General features: G+C 50.9%; 1 protein-coding gene across 1 annotated transcript in view; it reads right to left on the bottom strand.

The window, feature by feature from the left end:
• Positions 1 to 25088, bottom strand: part of PDIA5 (protein disulfide isomerase family A member 5) — a 92114-nt gene that overhangs the window by 6580 nt on the left and 60446 nt on the right. Inside the window, exons 11-15 of the mRNA XM_053918438.1 lie at positions 20314 to 20450; positions 7503 to 7573; positions 6780 to 6940; positions 4916 to 5046; positions 821 to 891 (exon numbers count right to left, since the gene is read on the bottom strand). Of these exons, the coding sequence (XP_053774413.1) occupies positions 821 to 891; positions 4916 to 5046; positions 6780 to 6940; positions 7503 to 7573; positions 20314 to 20450 (571 nt within the window). The remainder of the gene's footprint in view (positions 1 to 820; positions 892 to 4915; positions 5047 to 6779; positions 6941 to 7502; positions 7574 to 20313; positions 20451 to 25088) is intronic.

Here is a 25088-nt window from a genome sequence, read left to right as displayed (position 1 = left end):
AAAACAAGGCACCACAGCAGAGATGCAGATGACTTTGGGTTTGGTGTATGTGGCTGTGTTTCTGGGGCCTGTCAGGGTACAGGTTCCTATGACATTGTCCCAGGCTGGGAATGGCCTTTGTGTTCTTCTAGACCAGCCTCCAGCTTTACAGAGAAGGGAATACATGGCCTGGAGACTTGATGTGACCCATCCAGGTCACACGCGTTAGTGGCAGCGAAGCCGCACCAGCCTGAGTTACGGGTTCTTCTTCTGGCCCTACCAGCCCTCCTGGGCAGCAGCTTGCACTGCCCGGGCTGCTGGAGCTGCCTGGGGGATGTGCCTGGGGGCCCCCGCTCCATGCACTCTAACCCAGTCTGCAGGTCTAGCTGGTTAATTTTATGCTTCATCAGGTGGCTGCTCCAGGAGCCTTGCACTTGTGGAGCTCCATGGATAGAGCCTGCTCTCCGCCACCTTGGCTGCCTATAGTAGACTTGTGTTGGATTTTTTAAATTTGTATTTTGATTATGTAAGTAATACATGACTACAAATCCTACTGTAAAAAGGTTCAAGCTCTAAACAAAGTAAACAAATGACCCCTCTACCACCCCCCTCCTCCAAGGAAGGCCTGCTACGGCTCAGTGTCTCCCCTTTGGTTGATTTTGCAGCACAAATCCAGCCTGCTCTGCCCTGCCGAATGAAAAAAGAAGTCCTGGTTCCCAGGAATCCCCTGATCTCGGCAGATCCTGTTTGGGAAGGGACTGAATGGAAAGGAGGAAGGTGTGGTAATCGGTGACAGGGCAGAGCTGGAGGCAGGACAAGCGATAAAGAGGGGTCTCCTTACCTTTCGGTCATCCTTGAAGACGTCAGCAGTGGCAGTGAAGTGTGGAATGACCTTCTTACAGTGTGGGCACCCTGCACGAGAGGGAGAGAGAATGCTGCACATGAGGGGGAGGCTGCTGAGCCAGGAGCCCCTCCTGGAAGCTCCAGAGAGGCCTTTCCAGGAGCTCCTCTCCACCCAACAGACTGTGGGGTTTCATCTGACTCCCACTGCCTGCATACCCCCATGTCAGGGTCCATGCATCAACCCTGCCCCTCAAACCACCATCCCGTGTATCTGCTGTTGGCAGGAGGGCTTTGTAGGCGTCCCTGTGCAAGCAGCAGGCAGCAGGCTGACTGCAGCCAGCACCTCCCACCCTACTTGCAGACTAAGGTCGACAGTTACCTCCCACAGAGGGCTGCCCTTGCTGCTGGAAGAGCCCGGTGCAGAGGGAGCTTTGTGCTCAGAAGAGGCGGATGGGTGCTCAGGATTCTCTGAGCCTGTCACAAGACCCCGTTCTCTTGCCCCAGTGACAATGGCAAACCTCTCCATTTCATGACTGAGAAAGCAGGACTGGGAAAGGCGGGGTGAGGGGCACAGAAGCAACCACGCTGCTTGAGCCCCTGTTACTCATGCTCCGGGGCCCGACTTCCACATTGTCAGCAACCGCTACCTTCATCCCAGACTGAGCTGCCAAGCCAGGCCCCGGTTTTCATGCTGTCCTTTAACCCTTCGCTCTACAATCAACCTGAACCTTGGATCCAGGCACGGGAAAGCTAAGGTCAGGCTAAGAGGACAAGCTGCAGGGAGTCCCCTAAGCTGCAAGATGCTTCTCAGGGCCTAGGTTCCAGACCCAGGAAGAGGCCCGTCAGAGCAGACGAGGACCTGTGGCTCCAGAGGCTCTGGAAGGGACTGTGATGTGCACGCCATCTTGTCTCTTTTGTTCTCTGCACCACTCTGAGCCCCTCAGGCTCCGAGGGCAGCATCTCAGGCACGGGCTGACACTTGTGTGGGGCCAGTTTTTCCTCCGGTCCCAGAGAACCCAGGGCAGCATCCATTGAGGACAGAGCCTGGGAAGCTGCAGGCTGCTCTGGTCCAGACCCACTTTTGCAGCCCTTCCCTCAGCATCAGCAGATCAAAACCTAAGCCCACCTCCCCTCTCAATCGTTCCCCAGATGCTGAACACAACTGCCAAGAGAACAGAACTGCATTCAGGGGAGGATTTCCCTGACTGTGGTAATTAATTCTTATCAAAACACAGGTGGGGAGGCCAGATGCCCTGTGGAGAGGCCTGGCTCCAGCCAACTCCCTGACAAAAGGCCAGGCCTGCCCTCCAGCCCTCCTTGGCCTGGGGAAGCCAAGGCGGTGACAGAATGGCTTTGCTCATCTGCTTTCTCTCTTTTAAAAATAAGATCATAATGATTGGCATTTCAAAGGATTTTGTGAAACCAAATTAAGACTAAGCTGTGACTTTAATTTGAAGTCAGCAGTTGAATGGGCTCCTGAGCTAGCCCTAGCATGGGGTGGATGGTGATGGGGAGGGGGCTTAAAGGGATTTCCATCATCTAAGTCAGGAGTAGAGAAGAAAGCGAGGCTGGCTGTGGGCTATCTCAGAACTAAATGTGCCTACCACAGCCTAACTCACAGCAGATACTAATAGATGCCTTTTTAATTGCCTCAGTGGCAATTACACGAACACTTCACTAATGTCCTAACAGAAGGAAGAAGAGCTCAAATTCAAGAAAATTTCACACTATGGAGAGTGGGATGTACGTGCTGGCTGACAAAGCTCGCCAAAGCCTGCCCTAGGTCACCGAGAGGCCCCCTGTGAGTGGCATGGATGCCCACTGATAGCATCAGGCTGCCAGAAATAAGCTGCCCTCTTCCCCCAGAGCTGGCATCACTAATTTTTCCTTTCTAACCCCTTCGCTACTGGAAATATAAGAGTAACTGTCAGCCTAGTGCAAACTCCTGTTAGCATCAATTTAAAGTATTATGTCTCAGACTAATGGCCTTCCGTTGCATCTAATTTTCTCGTTATCCAAAAGAAAGAACACAGTGAATGACTAACTGGAAAGGAGGCCGTGCAAAAAAGGGCATAAATAAGTTGCCAAGAGGTGTCGGGTGGACCAGAGAGGCATGAATTTTTTTAAATTTGGACTCTTGAAAAAAAAAAAAAGGCACCTCCTCTGCAGAGCAGGAAACCAAAGGAGCTCCCCGGAGTGGGGAGACAGAAACAAAGACTGAGGACAGGACAGAAGTTCCAGTTTCAGAGATGCAGCCACACTGGCCTAGCAAAGGGCAGCCGCGGTGGCCTGACCACTCAGAGCAAAGTGGGGCTCAGAACTGGGGAGAACAGTGAGACAGCAGGAGGAAGATGTGTGTGAGAACTGGGGAAGTGGAAGTGGGGGGAGGTGAGCTGGGGGGGTAATAAGGAGGTCAGTTTTTGCTTTTTACTTTATAACTAACTTATCAGGTATTTGACCTTTTGTAGTATTTAGAGTCTTTGTACATAAATAAGTATATATTATTTCTATTGTTAAAAAAACTTTGAACATTTGTTTCTTTGGATAGTTCCTGTCCCCCCACCCCCCACCCCACAATACCTTCAACCCACTGATTACCCGTCTTTGGAGCCTGCAGCACAGTTCAGAGTCAGGGAAGCGCAGTAGGAAGATGCAAGGGTCTAGGCCACCAAGCCCTTTGACAGAAGTTGGGTCATTCAGTGACTCGCCCTACGTTTAAAGTTATCTCTTGCCAGGGCCAACTGTGGGGCCCTGAGGCCCAGCAGGGACCACCTCCGCCACACCTCCTTCCTTTGTGTCCTGAGTCCAGGACACCACCCTGCACACAGCTGGTATTTGAGGGAGGTCCTTAGCACCCCAGCAGGGTAGGAGTCCCCACCCCAGGGCCAGGGGGAAAGAGGGACACTTTCCGGGGAAAGTATTCAGCCCAGGCTTTCTGAAGTACACCCAGCAGCCAGTCAAGTGCTCCTACTTCTACAGCCAGGTTGTCACTTGCTGCTGAGAAAGCCCTACCTCCGAATTGAATTTGTGACCAAGAAAAGGAGCACCAGACTGCAGGAACAGCTCTGTCACGAACTTGCTTTGAGGAGAATCTCCTGGGTCTCAGTCCTGCACCCCCCACTCTGCCCAGAAGGATGCTGTTCACTTCTTAAAATCCCCTGTCTTTCAAGCAAACTCTGAGGACAGATGAGGACAGTGAGAAGCTCTGTAAAGAACCAAGAAAGCAAAAGTCCCACTCAGAGGGACGCGTTGGCCTCCTGAGGGCAGTGTCTGAGGCTGGGGGATGGCAAGGCCAGGAGGCAACCCCTTCCAGATGGCGAGTGCTGGGAGACACTATGGATCACTGACGCTTGAAAAGCAGGGGCAGGAGGAGAGCAAACAGGAGGGCTGGCTACAACCCAGCAGGTTTACGAGGGGCTTGAACTGCCTGGCTTCTCCGCAGATCACAGCTTTATTATCCCCACTCCATTAGGCTGAGCTGTAACCTGGGGGAGAGAGAGAAGGGCAACCAAAGAAGAGTGGGAAATTCAAGAGCCTTTCCTTTAAGTCTCAATTAACTTCAGAATGGGAATACACAAAACCTGAGGTCACAAACCCCAGTGTTAGCAGGTGCGCCATTCCCTCATGCAAGCTTTGACTGCAGGCCATGTGACTGTGCCCTACTGCAGCTGCAAACCCAGCGGCTTCAAAGCCACATGGGAAGGCCAATTCCAAGTTGCTAAGTTCTAAGGTTTGAAGGTGAAGCCAGGATGGAGGGAGCCAAGGGGTGGAAGGCAGACAGCCTGGAAGATTCCAGAAACATGAGGAGACTGAATAATTCTACAGCAGGTCCCTGCCACAAACAGAAGCAGAGGGCTTTTGGGACTGATGTGAGACAGGCTTCCCAGAAGGAGGGAGAGAACCCGACAGAGCTGACTGACAGAAGCAGGCTCTGGATTTGGAAGGACCTCAGCCTGGAATGAAACTGGGGAGTCTTGCTTACAGCAGAGATGAGCTGAAAGTCACTTGAAGATGCCCTGGTCGAAAGGGGGATCTCAGTTCGGTCTGGCCTACCCCTCTACCTCACCCCCCCGTGAGCATCCCAGCCACTTACAAGGGGCATAGAACATGACCAAGGCGTGTTTCTTCTTCTTCAGGGTCTCCCGGAAGCTGTCCCCCATCAGGTGCAACACACTGGTTTGCTGCTCTTCCCACGTGGGCTCTGGGGGTGGCGGGGCCTCGGGACTGCAAGAAGCCAGGGGTGCAGGGGACACAATCATAAGGAGAGGCTCGTGTACAGGCAAGTGCTTCCACCCCCACCTCCATCACCACCATGTGGGGAGCAAGAGAGAAAAACCACTTTGCATCCTTTCTAAAATCTAATTTAAAACCTCAGTTTAAACATGACAAAAATCTGTACTGTCAGCAAGATATCTGATTCCCTCTAAAGAGCCTAACAAGAGGCCGGTAGGGCAGGGCAGGCTCTCCAGGTGTGGGCTGTCATCTCCTTGCTGCGGGGACAGAAGCTCCTCCGCAGGGCTGGCCTCCCCGCCCTGCCCCACCCCTTGTTTCTTCGGTGACCCTGAAGGGCCCTCCATTATCTTCTGTTCCTGAGCCTTTGTTCTGGTGGAGAGAGCATGGCCAAGGCGTGTAGGGAGTTCTGGGTTCAAATACCACTTAGCAGCTGTGTGACCTTAGGTAAGTTACTAAACTCCTCTGAGCGTCCACTCTTGTTGTTGTTACATGAGCACAGTGATACCTACTTTCTGGGATCTTTATAAGGAGCAGAGAGCATATGTAAAGCACCTTGTCAGCCAAGCAACTAATAGTTGCCAAGAGCCTATATGCCGTAATAAATGACAGGCGTTCAGTGAGTGTTTATAAATGTTCATTCTCTTTCTGTGCACTGGTTGCCTCCACTCGGCATCACAGCAGTATAACTCTCCAGGGTCTTTTAAGAGCCTTTGTTGCCCTTGCCCCTTCTCCACAACCACACTTCTCTCTCCCTTCTCTGAGGGTATCTGGTGACAGCTCCCTCAGCCCCCTCCCAGGACAGGGAATGCCGAGAGCCGCGTGTTCCGCGGTCCTTGGGTGAGCCAGGGGTCCTTGGGCCAATAACTGCAAGGGGACTCAGGTTCTCCGGGCTTGCAGGGTGCCAGGGCGTGAAATGTGTCCACCCCCCCAGATTCACATGTTGAAGTTCTAACCCCCAGGACCTCAGAACACACTGTATTTGGAGACAGGGTCCGTAGACAGGTAATCAAGTTAGAATGAGGTCACTGGGAGAGCCCTAACCCAAGCTTACTGGTGTCAAGAAAGGAGATGAGGACACAGACACAGAGGGAAGTCACAGGAAGAAGACGGCCAAGGAGAGAGGTCTCAGAAGAAACTGACCCTGGAGACACTGGGTCTTGAACTTCCGGTCTCCAGAACCGTGAGAAAATAACCTTCTGCTGTTAAGCCACTTGGTCTGTGTTGCTTGTTGTGGCAGCCCCAGCGAACTAATAAGCAGGCTGCGGGAGCTCTTTGAATTCTTTACTCTCTACCCCAGAACCCCACAGGCCGCACCGAGGGCACTACTGGAGGCCCAGTGAACCACCAGCAAACTGGGGTCCAAATGAGCCCAGCTCTCAATGGTAAGAGCCCAGTGTTCCCATCATTCATTCAAAAGGGATGGAACAGGGTGCATATGATGAACCCTGGAGCCAAGACAGTGGGAAGCGGGGAGGGGTCCTCTAAAAAAAGAAACACAAGGCTCACGAGCTGATGAAGTTGCATCCAGACAGGCTGCCTGCTGCAGGAGGGCACGTGGTGAGCGCCCCAGCGGTGGTTTTAGGATTGGGGAAGTCAATGTGTCTTGGCTCCTGTGGCCCTGAGCCAAGGACAGCAGCACCTAGGGTTTAATTCTCCTCCTCAAGGCTGCCTCTGGTAGCCAGCAGCCAGGAGGCAAGAGGCACTATCAAGACCGCCAGACTTACTTTTGCATCCACTCAATAAAGTTCTTCTTCGTTCTGAGCACAGGCACTGCGTATTTCTCTCCATTCTTAAAGTACTTCAGTGTAGGGAACTCGGAGATGTGGAACCTTTCTGCCAGGGCCTTGTTGACAGTGGCATCAACAGCTGCAAGGACACCAGAGCTCTGGGACGGGGGAGAAGCCAACCATGCACGACAGCCTCAGACACAGTGCTGGCAGAACAGACGAGCCCAGACGCCAGCCCCCACCCCACCTGGACCTGCTAAAACTTCTCGGGGGGCGGGGGGTGGCTGGCCCCTGGGCTCACATATCCCAGGGATGACAGAACACTGGCACGGCTGCCATTTCTCATATAGGGGCAAAGATGAGGCTTTTCAATCTGCCCCACCAACCAGGCTGGATGGACTGTGGCTGTTCTCAAGAGTCGGGTCCCAGAGAAAAGAGGGTGAATCTTGGGGCTTCATACTCAGAGCTATGACCTGACAGAGGTTACATGGACGGGACTGGGAATGTGACCCCACTGTCTCTCTGCACCCCTCCATCTCTGGTAGGGGCCCCACCTGTCTGACTAAGATGAAGACATGTCTACTCAGGGGCATGGAGGTCCTACAGACCTCCAGGGACCGGGAGAGCAGCTGCAGAGCTGCCGGGAAGTCATTGTATTGATTTATGTCACTGATTCTTTAGACAAGAATGGTGCGGGGAGATTACGGCAAGGATGCTTACGTCTGCTTCTCTGTGGAGGACTTCCGCTGCACTCTCAAACTCAGGCTTCATTTTCTTACAGTGTCCACACCCTGCGGGACAAAATCAAGAGAGACCATTGCCATGGCGTGGAGGCTCTTGTCCCCTGCCGCCGCTTCTACAAGGCAGCTGGGCCCTACTCCCAAGGTGGGTACCCAGGAAAAAGAAGAATGAGTACCAGCTCAGGCAAAGAGATCCTTGGCTTAATCCACGGGAGAAGATCCAGCCCCACTAAACCACGTACTTCTCTTCTACTCATAAAATACTTCTCACTCTTCTATCCCTATGGCATTTAATTCTGTACTGCCTTGAGATTGTCATATAGCTGTCTTCTGATATTTAGGAGCAGCCAGAGCATCTTTTAAAAACATAAATCAGATAAAAATCCCCTCAGTTAAATCTTTCCTATGGCAGGTACATCAAAATCCAAACCCCTTACCCCAGCCACAAACCCCACACCATCTGACCCCTCCAATCTCAACTCCCTCCTGTTCTCTACTCTGCAGCCCAAGGCCTTCTTGCGGCTCTCCTATCACACCAAGCTTGTTTCTACCTCAGGGCTCTTAACACTGGCGCCTGGAACACGGTCTTCCCCCAGGTCTCCACATGGCTCACCCCTTCACTTCAATCACACTTCACCACAAATTTCACCCCTACAGAGAAACTCCCTGGCCACAGAACCCGAAAGAGCCTCACTCCTTTACGATCTCTTCCAATATCCTATTTATTTTCTCAAGTGAACTCAAAACAGCTGGAATACCTTGCTTGTTCTCTGTCCATCCCCCCAGCTGGACCGTAAGCTCTGGACGGGCTTAGCTGTCTGTCTAGCTCACCACCACAACCCTGGTATTGAGGATGGTGTTCCACAGTTTGAATGAATAAACCACATGGTTATATTGCTCAGGTTTACACCTGTGATCACAAGATGTAACTGGACTAAATTCCTTTGGAGCAAGTTGGGCCTTGTACCCAAACAGCTGCTAGTTTGACTAACCACCTCTATTTAATGTAACCGGCAGCCGAGGCAGTTGCTGTGCGCGTTCTTCCCCCACCGCCACTCGTGCACTCCCCTGCTCCTTACTAGGTCTAAAAAGCCTCCAGAAATCTCCAACGCCCATGCACGCTGGCCTGAAGTTTCCCACACACACCCTAGGGTTCTTGTGAAACTGTCATGGTTTTCGCTTCTAGCATCCATTCCCTCTGCTCCCTGAACGAGATACTAAGGCTAAGCAAGTAGTTTCTGTGAACAGAGTTTATCATGAGGAGACCGGCCAGGCCCCAAGGAGGAGAAAGATCTGGCCAAGCAAATTTCTTCCTCACTGGTGTCCGCCTGTTCTGGGAGCCATGGGTCCTGGTCAGTGCTGACCCTGACCCCGGCTCCACTTCCTGGGCCCAGCCTTCAGGATATTCTGGCTGCGGGACAGCCAGGGGAGGAGGGTTATACTCGGGAGCAGGACTCCAGCCCACTGCGTTTTAATGTCCTGATTGTGATTTGACAGGCCATTAACTTTTATTGCCAAACTTCCTTGTTGGGTTTTTATCGTCTGTGTAAGTGTGCTTATGCTGATTTTCATGATCTGGCACAAGGCTACGCATCAATTCCTCAATCACACTCTTTTCTGGCTGTAGGAATGTTGGCCTCCCATCAACCCCAAGCCTTCAGATTCCTCTGGACTCTATTATCTTCAATTACACTTATAGTTTTATTACAAACCAGCTATGGAGACTTTCCTGGATCTTGGAACTGGAATTTTCCAGAAGACCAGATAAGTTTGGAAAGCTCCTGGTACCTGGGACTCGAGAAGCCTCATTCCTGCTGCCTTGCCTGGACCTTGGCCAAGGAGTGGGGCTCCCACAGATGCTAGCAGAAACGCCATGACTGCCCCGCCCCAGGCACCTCAGAGCTTTTTTGAGGCTTCTAGGGGTACAAGGAGGGACCCCAAAAAGCCAGAATTATCTTCTGCAGGGCGGGCCCCTTGTAGTATAGGTTTCCCCACTAGGGGAATGTTCTGGGAACCCATCCGTATCATTGCACCAGCTGGCACTGCGGAGAGAGGCTGCATTTGGCTTCAGTGAATTTTTTTTGAAGACTCTTTCAGCGTGTCTGCCCATTTCATGATGGGTGATTTGCGAGCACACCTGCCCACACCACACCGAGTGTTCCTAAAATGGCACACCCTCCCAATTCACCTGATCTTGCCTGAGTGACTTTTTGTTTGTTTCCCCAGATGAAAAATGTCCTCAAAGGGAAACGTTTTGCCAATGTGGAAAAGGTGAAACAAAAGATGGCAGAAGCACTAAAAGGAATTAAAATCGACAAGTTCAAAAACTGTTTTGAGCAGTGGAAAAAATGTCTCGATAGGTGTATTTCATCAAATGGAGAAAACTTTGAAGGTGACTGGAGTTTAAACATGTAAGAATAAATACACAATTTTTTATAAATAAACTCTGGGTGTTTTGGGGTCTCTCATCACATACACACCAAAGATGACTTGTAGAAACTCACATACTGATGGATGCTTCCATCTGTCACACAGCCCTTTTTTAAAAAATTATATTTATTGATTATGCTATTACAGTTGTCCCATTTCCCCCCCTTCACTCCACTCCATCCTGCCCACCCCCTCCCTCCCACATTCCCCCCCCCTATAGTTCATGTCCATGGGTCATACTTAAAAGCGCTTTGGCTTCTACATTTCCTACACTATTCTTACCCTCCCCCTGTCTATTTTCCACCTATCATTTATGTTACTTATTCTCCGTACCTTTCCCCGCTCTCTCCCCCTCCCACTCCCCTGTTGATAACCCTCCATGTGATCTCCATTTCTGTGGTTCTGTTCCTTTTCTAGTTGTTTGCTTAGTTTGCTTTTGGTTTTGTTTTAGGTGTGGTTGTTAATAACTGTGAGTTTGCTGTCATTTTTACTGTTCATATTGTTTATCTTCTTTTTCTTAGATAAATCCCTTTAACATTTCATATAATAAGGGCTTGGTGATGATGAACTCCTTGAACTTGACCTTATCTTGGAAGCACGTTATCTGCCCTTTCATTCTAAATGAAAGCTTTGCTGGATACAGTAATCTTGGATGTAGGCCCTTGCCTTTCATGACTTGGAATACTTCTTTCCAGCCCCTTCTTGCCTGCAAGGTCTCTTTTGAGAAATCAGCTGAGTCTTATGGGAACTCCTTTGTAGGTAACTGTGTCCTTTTCTCTTGCTGCTTCTAAGATTCTCTCCTTATCTTTAATCTTGGCTAATGTAATGATGATGTGCCTTGGTGTGTTCCTCCTTGGGTCCAGCTTCTTTGGGACTCTCTGAGCTTCCTGGATTTCCTGGAAGTCTATTTCCTTTGCCAGACTGGGGAAGCTCTTCATTATTTGTTCAAATAAGTTTTCAATTTTTTGTTCTTCCTCTTCTCCTTCTGGCACCCCTATAATTCGGATGTTGGAACGTTTCAAGATGTCCTGGAGGTTCCTAAGCCTCTCCTCATTTCTCCGAATTCTTGTTGCTTCATTCTTTTCTGGTTGGATGTTTCTTTCTTCCTTCTGGTCCACACTGTTGATTTGAGTCCCAGTTTCCTTCGCATCACTATTGGTTCCCTGTACATTTTCCTTTGTTTCTCTTGGCATAGGCTTCATTTTTTCATCTAATTTTCGGCCAAATTCAACCAATTCTGTGAGCATCCTTATTACCTGTGTTTTGAACTATGCATCTGATAGGCTGGCTATCTCTTCATTGCTTAGTTATATTTTTTCTGGAGCTTTGATCTGTTCTTTCATTTGGGCCATTTTTTTTTTTGTCTTGGCGCGTCTGTTACGTAAAGGGGTGGAACCTTAGGTGTTCACAGGCATGGTAACGCTGGTCATGATGCTGTACGCTGTATGTGGGGGCGGGGCTGAGAGGGAGCAATGGCACTTACTCCACTGTCCGCCAGGACTCCAGTCACTCCCTCTGCTACCCACAATCAAATGGGGCCCCTCTGGTGCTGGTTCCTGAGTGGGTGGGCTTGTGCACACTCTAGGCCCCTGTGGGTCTCTCCAACGACCTCTCCTGTGAGGCTGGGAGTTTCTCCTGCTGCTGCCTCAACCCCCACGGGTATTTTCAACCAGAGGTTTGAGGGTTTATCCCCACCCCACACGCTGGAGCCCTGGGTTGTGCAGTCTGCTTCGCTCCCCCGCAGTTCCTCCCGGTTTATCTGTGCACGAATGTGGGGCCACGGAGTCTGCTAGCAGTCACATTGCCTGCCCCGTTCATCCCACAATCCACCAGTCTCTCGGTCCGGCCCAGGCAACTCGAGTCCTCTCTGCCCTGGCTGCCTGGCTGCCCTTCTCCACACCCCCTACCGGTCTGGATGAATATTTCTTTTTTATGTCCTTGGTTGTCGGACTACCTTATGGTTTGATTTTCTGTCTGTTCTGGTTGTTTTTGTTTTTAAATTGTTGTCCTTCTTTTGGTTGTGCGAGGAGGCACAGTGTGTCTACCTACGCCTCCATCTTGGTTCTGACGTCTGACAGCCCTCTTCTTGTGCAAGGCCAGATTTGGGGTTTTTTTTTCTTCCTTTGTGTTAGTATAAAATGTGAATAACAAGCTTTACAAATTATTCTTCTAGGCTTCTATCCTAAGGAAACAATCTGACACGCGGACAAACATTCACGCACGAAACGTGCTGCGCAGCATGATTTCCAATGGGGAGGTGGGGCGAACACCTCCAATCTGCAGCACCGGGACGCCGCGAATTTATGGTGCCATTGCACAGTGGAGTATTATGTGGCCTCAAAGAGCACGTACGAAAATGCATTTTTGATAACATTAAGAAAATACACATAAGACAATTTTTTTAAAAAGGAAAAAAGAAAAAGATGCACAGAAAAAGGGACTTAAAGAAGTAAAATTAAATCCCTTCCTTCTACTTGGTCCAACAAGCAAATGAAAAATGAATTAAAGAATGAGATATAAAACCAAAAATATCCTAACAAAATAGAGTGTACTATTTTTATATCTTAGGGGTGGATGTCCCAAATAATCCACGAATCCCAGTGGTCAGGACGGGAAAAGGTAGGCTTGCAGAAGGCTCAGTGGTGAGGCTGTGGCCTCTAGAACTGCCTGGGTTTTAATCCTGGCTTCCTGTTTCGGGCTATGTGGTCTTTGGCAAGTTTCTCCACCTCTTCGTGCCTCCCCTTCCTAAGCTGTAAAATGGGAATAACCTTGATATACGCCTCACAGGTTTTGTTGGGCACATTAAATGAGTTAACACATGGAAAGTGCTTAGAACAATGCGTGATCCAGAGTGCTCAAAAAATATTGTAGCTCTTACTTAACTACTAAAAATGTAAACCGTTTGTACAATGAAAGGCACCAAAAAGCAAGTTAAAGCAACAGATTAACAGAGAACATCTGGAACATGGGTAACAGATAAAGATGAATATCCACAACTACAGATTTCTAGGTCAAGAGGAAAAAAACAAACTACCCAGTAGAAAAATGGGCCAAGAGTATGAACAGGTACTTCACAGAAGAAATAAGGAAAGCTGATTATCACAAGAAAAGATTCCCAACTTTGCTGGGGGCCAGAGAGCTGCAGGCAATAGCCCTTTTGCCCAGGTGAGCAGGATCAGAAAAGGCTGACAGTATCCGTGGCTGGCAAAGAGGCTGGCCCTGCCACACACGGTCAGGTGTGGCGCCACCTTTCTGGAGGGCAAGGTGGCAGATCTGTTGAAGCTCAAGCACACTTACCCCATGGCCCAGCAACCTCACTTTCAGAAATTAGCCGTAAATATTTAGACACGGTCCAAAATGTGTATATTTACACACGCTCGTTGCAATGTTTCAACAGCGAAAGACTGGAGACAAATGTCCGTCATCAGGGGAGTGATCTATGTACAGTTTATGGCATCTCTAAATTACAAAGCACTATTCAGTGTTTGAAAAGATTGAGGGAGGTTTATATGCTAACACCTACATTTACTTGAAAACATCTTCAACACCTACCAGTAAGTGGGAAAAAAAACGTATCACAGAAAAATGGACAGGCAGTGATCGTGTTTACATGAAAAATAAACCCCGTTATGTAGGTGGAGGCACAGGGGAAGGATGCACCAACTCGACAGCGGTCACCCCTGGGGAGAAGCGTGGCCCGGCGCCCCGTGCTCTTTTGTGCCCCCCGAATCCTGCACTGCCAACAACACGCATGTTAAGATTATTCTTAGGTTATGTATGCGATTAAAAAATAAAAGTAATTGCATGAAGGAGTTCGTTCTATGGCATGAAAGCTATACAGATCTGTACACGTGTCAGTCAGAGTCAGTTTAACTGGATGTTAATGAAGAAACTAGTGAGAATGATGCCCAAAAGGGAAAAGTGGTTCCCTCTGCATCATGGGATTACAGGTTGTTTTTTCCTTAACCATTTATTTTCTCTATACTTCCTAGATTTTCTACAAAGATCACTTATTCCTTTGAGAATAAGACTGAAATACAGAAAGTCTGGACTCAGGCAGGGACCTGTCACCCAATGGACAGCCCAGCTTCTGGCGCACGGGCTGGGTACAGCAGCCACTGGCACAGCACAGACTGCTGGCTGCGGGTTGTGGCAGAGAGAACATCTCCTGGGGCCTGTTTCCAAGGAAAGGGGAAGGACAAGGGTGGGGCTGAAGGCTTGCCCCAGGGCTCGGGGGAGGGGGTGGCAAGTGGGTCTCTGGGTCCCCAGAGCTTCTTTCTTGGATTCCCTGCCTGCTCCTCAGTGACACCTCTCCTGGGAACTCTCACTTTGCTCCTTTTACCATCCCCTCGCTGGGACGCTCACTCCAGTATCAGTGTGATGGCATCGAGTCCTTCCCTGGCCTGATGCAGGGCTGGAGTTACATGGACCGGGAGGAGCAGCTGGATGCTACTGCAGGAGAATAGATGAGGGCAAGACCTGAGTAACGACACCTAATCTGATTTCTCATTCAGAAGGCTGCAGAAAGGAATGAAAGGCACTGAGGAGGGACAGTAGATGTCCTGCTGCCACACCCTTTCCAGCCCCATCTTTGTCCTCTGTGGGACGGGAGAGCTGGGCCTGGGGCTGCAGCCTCCCACATCCACCCAGGCACAGCCTCGAGATGGATGGAAAAGGAGGAAGTGCAATGGAGTGGCTGCTGCCAAAGCTGGGGCCCAGGCTCAGTGCCCACATCCCTCTCTGAGCCCACTGTCGCACTCAGACTGTTCCCCCAGGAGGGTGCACGGGGCAAACCTGCTTTAAATCTCAGTTCCCCCTGCTTCCCCACGTTACCTGGGGCAAGACTGGAGCTAACCTATGTGCAGGGCCCCAGCACTGTGGCTGAGCCTATGCTTATTTGCTCAATGCCAACTCGGATGTCAGTTGTAGAGGCTGCTGAAGCATATGCATGGGTTCCTACAACTCCGGCTGGGAGAAGGCAGAAAGCAGGTGAGGAGGTGCAGAGAGAGGCTGAGGGTAGAAGTAAGTGGCAGGAAATCTGGGAACGAGAATAAAGAAGCAGGAGCACAATGAGGTGTTTGATAATTGTAACAGCCAGGGCCCGGGGCCTTTCCTGCTGAGAACCTAAGAGTGGGACCCGCAGGCATCCACAAAGGTCCAGGCAGAGGACCCAGCAAGTTGCCCTGGAACCTGCAGGTGCCAGGGCGCACCCACCGGGCACAGGTACAGGTCAGGAGGAAGGCTGAAGGCCCTGTCTGTTCTGGCCTTTCGGAGCTGGCCCAGGAAAGAAACGAACATGAAGCACTTACTCTGTGCACAGAAATAACCCTGCAGACAGAGACCATGGCTCTTTTGGGAGCCAGTGTCAGGAACCATGATTTTAATCTTCTTCTCTGTACTTTCTTATATTAACCCTTGATAAAACATACATGCATTCCTTTTTAAGTAGCAAAAATTAATATACCATAAAAATTACTATAGCCTTTTGGTTTCAGCCCCACTATTTTAGTCTGCTGGAATCCTTTCAAATGTTGGTGCAACTGTTTAGTATTCCCTCTAGCTATCCCTTTCCAACTCTAACCCTCCCAGATTTGAAAGTATGCCTTGCTTTTTATAGTTATAACAAAACTGCTGATTAAAAAAAAAGTAGCACCCTCTAGACAGAACCAGCCCAGACTCACCATGAGAGCACCAAGGGGGTGCCCCCCCCTCCCGGTGGCCCATGCCGCCATGCTCTCCCCATCCCAGAAAACTGCAGCTCACTTTTGATCAAAGAAAGACACACCAATTCATCAACCTAGTAACCCTACCCCAAGAAACAAACCAAGGCCCTGACCAGAGGGGCTCAGTTTGATTCCCAGTCAGGGCACATGCATGGTTTTAGGGCTTGGTCCTTGGTCAGGGTGTGCACAAGAGGCAACTGACTCCTTTCTCTCTCACATCGATGTTCCTCTCTCTCTCTTTCTCCCTTCCTTCCCCTCTCTCTAAAAATAAATATGTAAATAAATAATTAAAAAACATCAAGGGCTTTGGCAATCCGTAGTAGAATCTATGGTTTTCTACGTTGACAGAGCCCAGCTTGTCTTCCTAAGTCTCCAAAATGGACTGTTTCTAAACACTCCCTATTTAGTCTGGGACTGACACATGTAATACAGTGATTTCCAGAACTCTCCTCTTCTACACTTGGAAAACCTGCACAGCACTGCCAGTCTCTACCCTCCCAACATTTGTCCTTTCTTCTGGGTCCCTCAAACACCCCAAAAGTGGTTTCCTGATCACCGTGGGTTCTCTGGAGCAGCTGGCATGATACATAGCTAGGCAGCTAGGAGCTCTCTGCTTTCAGTTCACCCTCCCGGGCTCTGAATTCTCTCTAAACCATGTGCACTCACCCCTTTCCAGGTGGCAGACCATGCTCCTAGATAAGGAAGGAGGATGTGTAGAGAGATCATTTGCGCACAGCCACTCCCACCCTAACAGGCGGTTCATCAGGATCTTCACCGTGAGCTTTGCCCTGAGCCCCCTCACTCTGCCGGCCCCACAATGCACACCTGCGCAGAGCCAGGGCCCGGCAGACTCCTCATCGAAGAATGCAGGGTCCCTGCCTGGCAGACACCCGCCAAGAGGAGCCTTTGACAGCTCCATCTGCTAGGTTGGAACTCAGAGCCCCTCCGCAGAACTCCACACAGACCAGGGTAGTATTCATAATACCCATTAATAATGACTAATGGGGAAAACAAAAGCTGCCATCTGGTTTCCAGTTCTCATTCTCTGATTTCTACTTTAGTTCTGGAACAACCTCATTTGTTCGTTTTCCCACTCACTAAGCCCTTACTCTATTCTATGCCCGTGGGTGACCTGGGTTGGGGGCAGGGGTAATGAGCGAACTCCTTTTGGTTCAAGGAGGGAAGAGAATGCATTATGAGGAGGAGGGGAAAGGAGGGATCCTAACGTCAGGTTCCTGGCCCCAACACCCCACAAACATCAGCTACTACAGTGGATTGCTCACAACCTAAGACTACAAAAAAGAACAGACAAAAAAACATGTCTAGTTTGCAACCAGGGTTGTTAAAAAGAAAGTGCTTAATAAACGATTCTTAAACGATTCCAATCTATCTGGTGCGTATTTTTGGATATGCAGCAGAGGTCTCCAACCTTTTGGGCAGTAGGGGCTGATTTCATAGAAGACGATTTTTCCACAGACCAGGGATGTGGGGGGGGGGGATGACTTTATAGCCTGCCGCCAGATGTAGGTTGTCACTTGCCACTCACTGATGGGGTTTTGATACGAGTCTGCAAGCAACTGATTTGTTACAGTCTCTGAGCAGTCGAACCTCCTTGCTAACGATACTTGTATTTGCAGCCGCTCCCCAGCACTTGCATCACCGCTTCGGCTCCACCTCAGATCATCGGGCCGGGCTGTCATAAGGAGCGCGCAACCTAGATCCCCAGAGTGCGCAGTTCACAGTAGGGTTGGCGCTCCTACAGAGTCTAATGCCGCCCTGATCTGACTGGAGGCGGAGCTCAGGCAGTAATGCCGGAGATGGGGAGCGGCTGTAAATACAGAAGCTTCTTCGCTGGTTAGCCTGCTGCTCACCTCCTGCTGTGCAGCCGGGTTCCTAACAGGCCTGGGGGTTGGGGCCCCGATTCACGGGATTCATCAAAGGGACACCTACTCTTCACATTGTGATGCACGAACCACAAACCACTGCTTAAACCACTCTGCACTCCTCCCAGAGTCAGGTGGGCTTTCTCCACACACACCAGAAAGACCCACAGACAGGGGTGAAGTTCCCAGGGGGATCTAGAAACAGCCAGCCTGTATCTGCCTTTATTGAAGGGGTAAGGATGCAGGCAGGGTAGTTTCAGCTCCTGATTTAACATAACTTCCTGCAAGACTTGCTTCCGTCAGCAACTCTGAGATTGGCCGGGAGAGCACAGTCCAGCTAGAGAGCCCACTGCAGTGGTGCCTGTGCGCGGTGCCTCCAACCACAGGGCCGCCCTCACTGAGGCTGGAGCAGGACAGGGGTGACCCGCTCCTAAGGCTCTGCCATGGCCCTTAATCAGGAGGTTTTTTGAAGTTTGGTTTTTGTTTGGTCAATTTTCTAGAAATCCAGAAGGAAAAGGGCCAAAGGGAATACTTCTCCTTTGGATTCTCTTAAGAATTTGGCACCTCTAAGAAAAAAGGCGTCGGGGAAATCCCCAGTAGTACTCTGTTCACGAACAATCCCCACCTACCCGCGCCCAGGTGGTGCTGCGGGGGTGGGGGAGAGGCGGGCAGTTACAGGACTCACACAGCAGGGAACAGTTTGGGCCACTTGTCTGTGCGCCCGTCTCCGTGTCTGTAACATGGAGTTGACCATACTCGCTCTGTGGCACGGTGGGTATGACAAAAGGTCGTGACCCTTCAAGAAGCCGCTGTATCACTCTAGGGTGACGCACAACTGTCGGCATAAGGATCCCTACAACTAAGATGGTAATGACGTATTGTCGTAACAGGGCACAACGTAAACCTGGCTTGGTGGGGCGGAGAAGCTTAGGACAGCCACTGACAGTTACTTTGCATAACTATGGCAACTTGGCTAGCTTCATAATTGTGTTAAGTAGCTGTCCAGAGGGGCTTGCTGCATAGGAGGTTCCTCTGCTTCACACCTCTGCCGGACTAGCAATGACAGCCAGACAACGGGCAGCCATAGTCAATTGTGCCAGGAGTCGGAAACAGGGTTACCAAGGAGGTGCTGGGATTTAAACTGAGTGAGGGAGCCGATCTCTCTCTCTCTCTCTCTCTCTGACACGCGGCTTAGAAAGGAGAAGGAAAGCAGGATGCAGCAGCCATGCAGAGCACTCTTAACCATGCGGCTTGGGAAGGAGAAGTGCTCTTGGCTGTGCGGGGAGCAGTAGTGAGGGAGGAGACACGCTGTCTGTGGTAAGGGATTTCTGCCATGCGGTTTGAAGGAGAGTAGTAAGAAGGGAGAAGAAAAGGCTCGGGCTGACTCCAGAGCTGCATAGGACTTCCTTGCAAACCCTGTCCTGCTGCACCTGGATTTTACCTGGATTATCCAGACCTGTGCCTTTTCCGAGTTTCACCATGATCCAGAGTAAGACGGCACATCCTTTTCTGGACGATTATATCAAGGCTGACGGCAATGTATTCCAGATCCCGCACAGATAAGGGCACGGGAAACTTTTGGGGATGCTTTTGGCCAGTGGCCTGGCGGGGAGCATGGGAAGTGCTGGGTCTCATGGGAAAGGAGGGCTCCGAACCGAGGTGCTCTGGGCCCCACCGAGGCTGGAATGTTGGAATGTTGTAAATAAAGACCTGCTCCTTTCAGCATTAATTGTTGAGTCATTCTCCAAGGTGCCACGTGGACAGGCCCCTGTCTGCTCACTTACAGTTTGGGGAGCTCTGGAACACTCTCACTGAATATGCCACTATGGACTGGATGGTTGTGACCCTGATCTGTAGTTATTTTTTGCTTTTTTCCTCCTCTACAATCTCTTACTTGCCGTCACTGGGCCAAAGGGCTGGTGAGAGGCTATATAAGGAGAGCACCCCCGCCCCCCACACACATACACACCCTGTCCCAGGGTGCTGAGGATCAGCCTTCTTCACCCACTGGGATGGGCCCGCCCTCTCCCAGGAGCTCTGAGCCCCAGGTTGGCATCCCCTTGCTCTCACACCACCCTTGCTCACCTTATAAGAGCAGCGTTCTCTCTCGGAAATGAATTACAATCGATTTCCACTCGCCATGGGAATGGGGAGGACACTGGCCTAGAAAAATCCTGAGCTACCGGCCTACCAGCCATATTGCAAACACACTGTATAGCTTTGCCCATTTTCCTCTTTTGATCCACTGTGGCCGCTTCAGGCAGTGACGGACCCCAGTGAAGCAGAAGGAAGGCATTCTAGGTGCTGGGGGATCTGAGGCTCCAGCCCTGGGCTCTCTGTGCCCTCCCAGCTGCTGGGCAACACACAGGCCCTCTCAGGGCTTCAGTCTCCCCACCTGTAAGGTGAGCGGTGATTACTGTTCTAGGCAGAATCTAAGGGTCCTTCCGGTCCTAATTCCTCCAATTCTGGGAAATCTACATGCATGTCCTGATTCACGCTGACCTGGAGAAGCGACTCAGGCCTGCCAGGTTGAGCTGAGGGGTACATGCTGTCTGACTGGGACTTGTGTGCTCTTCCAGTGGTGATGCAGGGCGGGCTGTGTGCACCGTGAAGGCAGGGACCTCACCTAGCACCAGAGCATCCCTGGCACTGAGGAGGCATCTGACAAGTGCTCACTGGACTCACGTCCCAGAGCAGTGCCGTCCTACACTGAGGTAGGGAAGGATGTGCTGGGGAGGAGCAAGGCTCCACTCACATGGGGCGTGGAACATGACGAGGACAGAGGAGTGTTCCTTCACAAACTGGTCAAAGTCTTCATCGGTCAGGTGATAAACGGAGCCGCCCTCATCTGCCCAGGGAGTCTCGGGGACCTGGGGCTGTGGCGGCTGTGGACTGGAAGACCAAAAACAGGCAGAGCTCAGAGCAAGCCCTGGGGCCTGAGCAGCCCTTACAAAATCCAGCCCCCAGCACAAAGCCCCCACTAGCTCAGCATAGCTGTCTGCAGGGGCTCACCAGATATCCCCCAGGTGAAGGGGCAGAAGGATGAGTGGTCTGGCCCTGCCCACCCCCACTGTCCCCTCAAAGCCTCATAGAAGTGCTTAGCTGATATCCCATCACAAACAGTGGCTTTTAGCCAAAGCTTTCCAGGCAGCTCAGGAAATCTCACTGGCTCCCAGGAATCTGGAGGTTTGTAAATTTCTCAACCTCTTTCAGACTTTCAGCAAACTGGCAAGAATAAACAGAACAGCAAAGAGCACGGCCTTTGGAAAGCTCCCTGCTGCGTTTAGTAGTGCCCCACAGGCAGGGAGGGGCTGGGAGAGGGAACCCTACAGGGGAGAGCTCTTAAATGTGGGGGTGAGGAGGAAAGAGAGAGGCCAGGTGTCCCAGAAAGACCAAATCTGGATCAGGAAGGGAAAGGGAGGCTGCCACAGGGTGACCAGCTTGGGAGAAAGTCATGATAAGGAAGCGTGAGGCCAAGGGGACAAGGCTGGGGGTACCCTAAGCATGACAGTGTTTCCGTTACATCACGATTGCTTCCTAGAGACCAGGATGAGGTTATCTAGTTCTCCCCGAGGCAGAGTGTGGGAGCAGAAAGAACTGCTTGGGGTCAGTCCAAAACCCATCTCCACCATCGCTAGCTGCAAAACCTCAGGAAGCTGCCCAGCCTCCCCGGGGCCCTCCTTGGCCCGGGAGAGCCGTGTGCTGGCTGCACCACCAGCGGGCTGAGTGCGGAGGCTCTCGGGGGGGCCCTCGATGGCTCAAGTTGAGGAGAAGACTGGGCTGACACAAATTCTCTGATGCTTCCCTGCCACAAGCGCCTCAACTGCTGCTTTGAAAAAACCTTTTAGGATGACAAATGTGAAAACACAACCACCGTCCCTGCCTCTGAGAGCCTAAAGTAGAAAAGTATAAAGTTCTAGCAGCCAGGGCTGAGAATTTATAAGACCAATGTGGTCAACACAGCGGAACCGCAACCCCCACCCCCAGCAGGGCCTGGCTGTGATGCCACCCTCACCCTCAGGAGCCCTCCGGTGCTTCAGACTAGGCCCCACCGGCAGCCTCGGTCACCCTGTCCGGAGTCATGGGAAGTGGCGGGGAGAGGGCAAACCGCTCTGAGCCCTTGCGCAGGGCAGGTCAAATGGGGCTGGTGGCCAAATCAAGCCTCAGAATGAGTCATCAGCCAGATAATGGTCCCCGACCAACACAAGGAAACCTAGGTTCCTATACTTGGGCTCAAAACACCAACCCCTCAAAACACCCCCAATTCCACTTCAGGGAATTTATCTTTACGATACGCCTGCACATGTCAAAATTATGTGCGTTAAAAGGTATTCATTGTAGATGACTTGTCATAGCAAAGGCTGAGGATAACCCAGAGTTCACTGGTGGGAGATGGTCAGGCCCACTGCCGTCTGTCTGCACACAGAGGGCTGAGCACGGCAGAGAGCAAGGGAGCTCCGTGCGCCAACGCGGACAGACTGCTGGGACACATGGAACGGGCCACAATGTGCTAACAAACCTGGGAGAGTTTAAAAATACTTGTTCACATCTGCTTGCGTCTGTACAAAGAAACTAATCAAAGTGGTTACCTCCAGGGGGTGGGAGGGAGACAAGTGGAAGCCGGACTTTTCCAAGTATAATTCTTAAGCATCATTTAAAGATTACTTTAATTACATGAACGGAATGTATTCGAATATTAAAATAACCTTTAAATCCAGCAGGAGCGTACACGCTGCGTGGAGGGAACGCGGCTCGGTAAAGCGCAAGCCTATGAAAACACCTGGGAAACTTCTGGGTGGACATGGCGGAGAACACACTCCAAGATCACTAAACAACAGCACCGGTGTTTTTTTTCTTTTTTCTTTTTTTAAATATGAATGCACAAGAGCAAAAAGACAACCATGAAGAGAGAAAAAGAGATTAGTGCAATTTTAGAAGTTAGGAAAATGACTTGGCCAAACAGAGGGCAGAATGTTGAGGCGCTGGGTGCAGAGGGTACAGGGACCCAAGAAGCACACCCATCTGCAAGGCAAGGGCTCCCTCGGGCCCAGAGGCCACCCCTTGGCAGCGAGGTGGTGGCCTGGGCCTGAAAACAGGGGGTACAGTTGAACAGCTGGCGCTCAGATCCTGTCCCTCACTGTGGCAACCAGGTGAACACCCCCCACCCAGGAGACAACAGGAAGTTTACTTTCCGGAGAGGACTGCAGGGCTGGGCACAGTGGTAGGACTTTGGAAAGACAGGGATTGAGAAGCAGGCTAAAGCCACGCTGTTACTGAAGTATGCTTTTCACCGCCTGTCTCCCTCTCATCTCTGTGCCTGCTGCACCGAACACACAGCAGATACCCAACAAACACGTTCTGAATAAATGACGGAGTGAGAGAAGAATGGTGAAAGGAACTGGAGATGTTGGACCTGGAAAAGACCCAGGGAACACAGTAACTACCTTTGAATATTTCAGGCTGCATCAGGAAAAGAATTAAGATTTACTTTCTATGGCCCCCCAAAGCAGAACCAATACCAACAAATGGAAGCTCCAGAGAAAGAATTTCAGCTCAATGGAAGTAGAAGCCTTCTATCTACAAAGGGCTAGGCTGGACAGGGAGCTGATCGGGGAGCCAGACGACCTGGAATTAAATCCTATCTCCTCCATTTACCAGCTCTAGGAGCTCAGGCAACCAACTTGACCTAAAACATCTACAAGCCAGTATAGATGTGGTCCTTTCCTTATCTACTTACTCCTCAGGTACAACTAGACAGACAATGGATGTGAGACAGCACTTACAAAGTACTACCCAAACGTTCCCAGATAGTCGTAACCAAAATCATAACAATCATTCAAACACGAATGGACAGCCCTGTTCTCAGGTGTCTGTGGGGCTGAGGTACCTACAGCTATCCTAGAGGTGGTGCAGACGTTAAAGGGGGCAATTCCCTTCCAGCCCTGAGACTCGGAGTTCCCCGGTTCGTTCGCTCAGGGCAGATCCTTGCCTGAGGCAGGTGCCCGTGCCACAGATGAGAAGATGCAACTCTAGGCCTTACAAGAAAACTTGGGTTTGTTTTAAGCTCGCTTCTGGTCAGTATAAAAACCCACAGGCAGAAAGGGTCAGCCGGGTGAAAATGGATCACCACTTCTGCATACTCCACCTGCCAAACTCCACTCAGAGCCTGCAATCTGCAGGGGGGCCTGAGAAACAGCTGTCGGGAGCATAGAGGGCACAGCTCCTGTGGTCAGTGCTTCTGCCCCACGGCCCTGGGACGCTGGACACCAGGGACTCCCTGCCAGGCCCCCCATTGTGCCCACTCACCAGTGCCACTCATCAGAGGGCAGGATCTGGGCTCTTGTCTCCTGAGCTTCTGAAAGTCATTCAGAGAGTCAGTGAGGCTAGATCCACCCTCATCCTGTCCACACTGGGCTGCCACAGCTGTGAGCAATGGAGAGGGCCAGGGAGGAAGCGCAGGGAAGAAGGAAAGGCGGGTCACTGCTACCCACCAGGATTTGGGGGAAATCTGGTAAGGACTTAAAACACTGGCACTCAGAGCTTGGTGTTATGTGTGGGGGGGGCGAGAGGGAGCTTTTCTTTTCATTTAACTATATTTTAAAGTTTTTCTATAATAACATATCTCACCTGAATAGCCTTAAAGTCTAATTTTAAAGGATTTTAAAAAGATTAAGCCAGTTTGCAGCACAGTGCCATTGCTCTTCCTGGGGTGAGAGATGAGGCAGCTCCCTGGGGCCCTTCAGGAGGCCTTCTCCTTGCTGGCTGTGCTGCGGTAGCACGCTGCGCCACGTTCTGGGAGGAGCTGCCCTGGTGTGTGCCCGACACAGGGGGCTGGGCAGCTCTGGAGGGGCTGCCAGATGGGAGACCCAGATGCTGTCTTCCCTTCCCTGAAGTTACCCCGCCAACTGACTCAACCTGGAGACCCAGAGTGAACCGGAACCTGCTAACAAGGTGAATGAGGACAGGAAGGAGAGGCAGGAAGTAGGGAGGCACCAATCCAGGGTACAGATCCGGAGACAGCCCTGGGGTACAGGCCAGAGATAGTCCAGTGAGGAGCTGGGGTGGCAGTGTGCAGACAGCAGGGGTGGGGGACACAGTGGCAGGCCACAGAGGAGAGCAATGCATCTCAGAAACTCTATTGGTATGTTCCCCTTGTCTACGTTAGCAAGTAATTCTCTCAACACTTTTTTAAAAATCGAAACCTATCCTTCCAAAAAAATATGAGTCTATTTTGAAATCAGAAAAGGTTAGAGAAGGGGAGGGAAGCAGACAGATTTTTATGCTCTGGTGACAAATGAGATTGCTGTTTGTTGAAACCTTCTCCCAAAGCAGAGCAAGATGTGCCTGGCTGTAGGAGAGGACATGCTTATTATCAGTGAGAAAGGACGGTGGGGGTAGCAAAGGCCCAGGTTAGGACAATGATATGTGATAATGGGCAGCTGCCTCCCTGGGCAGGGGCTGGAAATGAGGTAATAGATGGGGAAAGCGATTTGAAATGCTCCCAAGAAATAAAGGATGCTACACAAGCAT

Source organism: Desmodus rotundus, chromosome 2, assembly GCF_022682495.2.
Source record: "Desmodus rotundus isolate HL8 chromosome 2, HLdesRot8A.1, whole genome shotgun sequence".
Classification (NCBI taxonomy): Eukaryota; Metazoa; Chordata; class Mammalia; order Chiroptera; family Phyllostomidae; genus Desmodus; species Desmodus rotundus.
The sequence above is the reverse complement of the archived record's forward strand: the minus strand, read 5'-3'. Positions and strand labels throughout refer to the sequence as shown.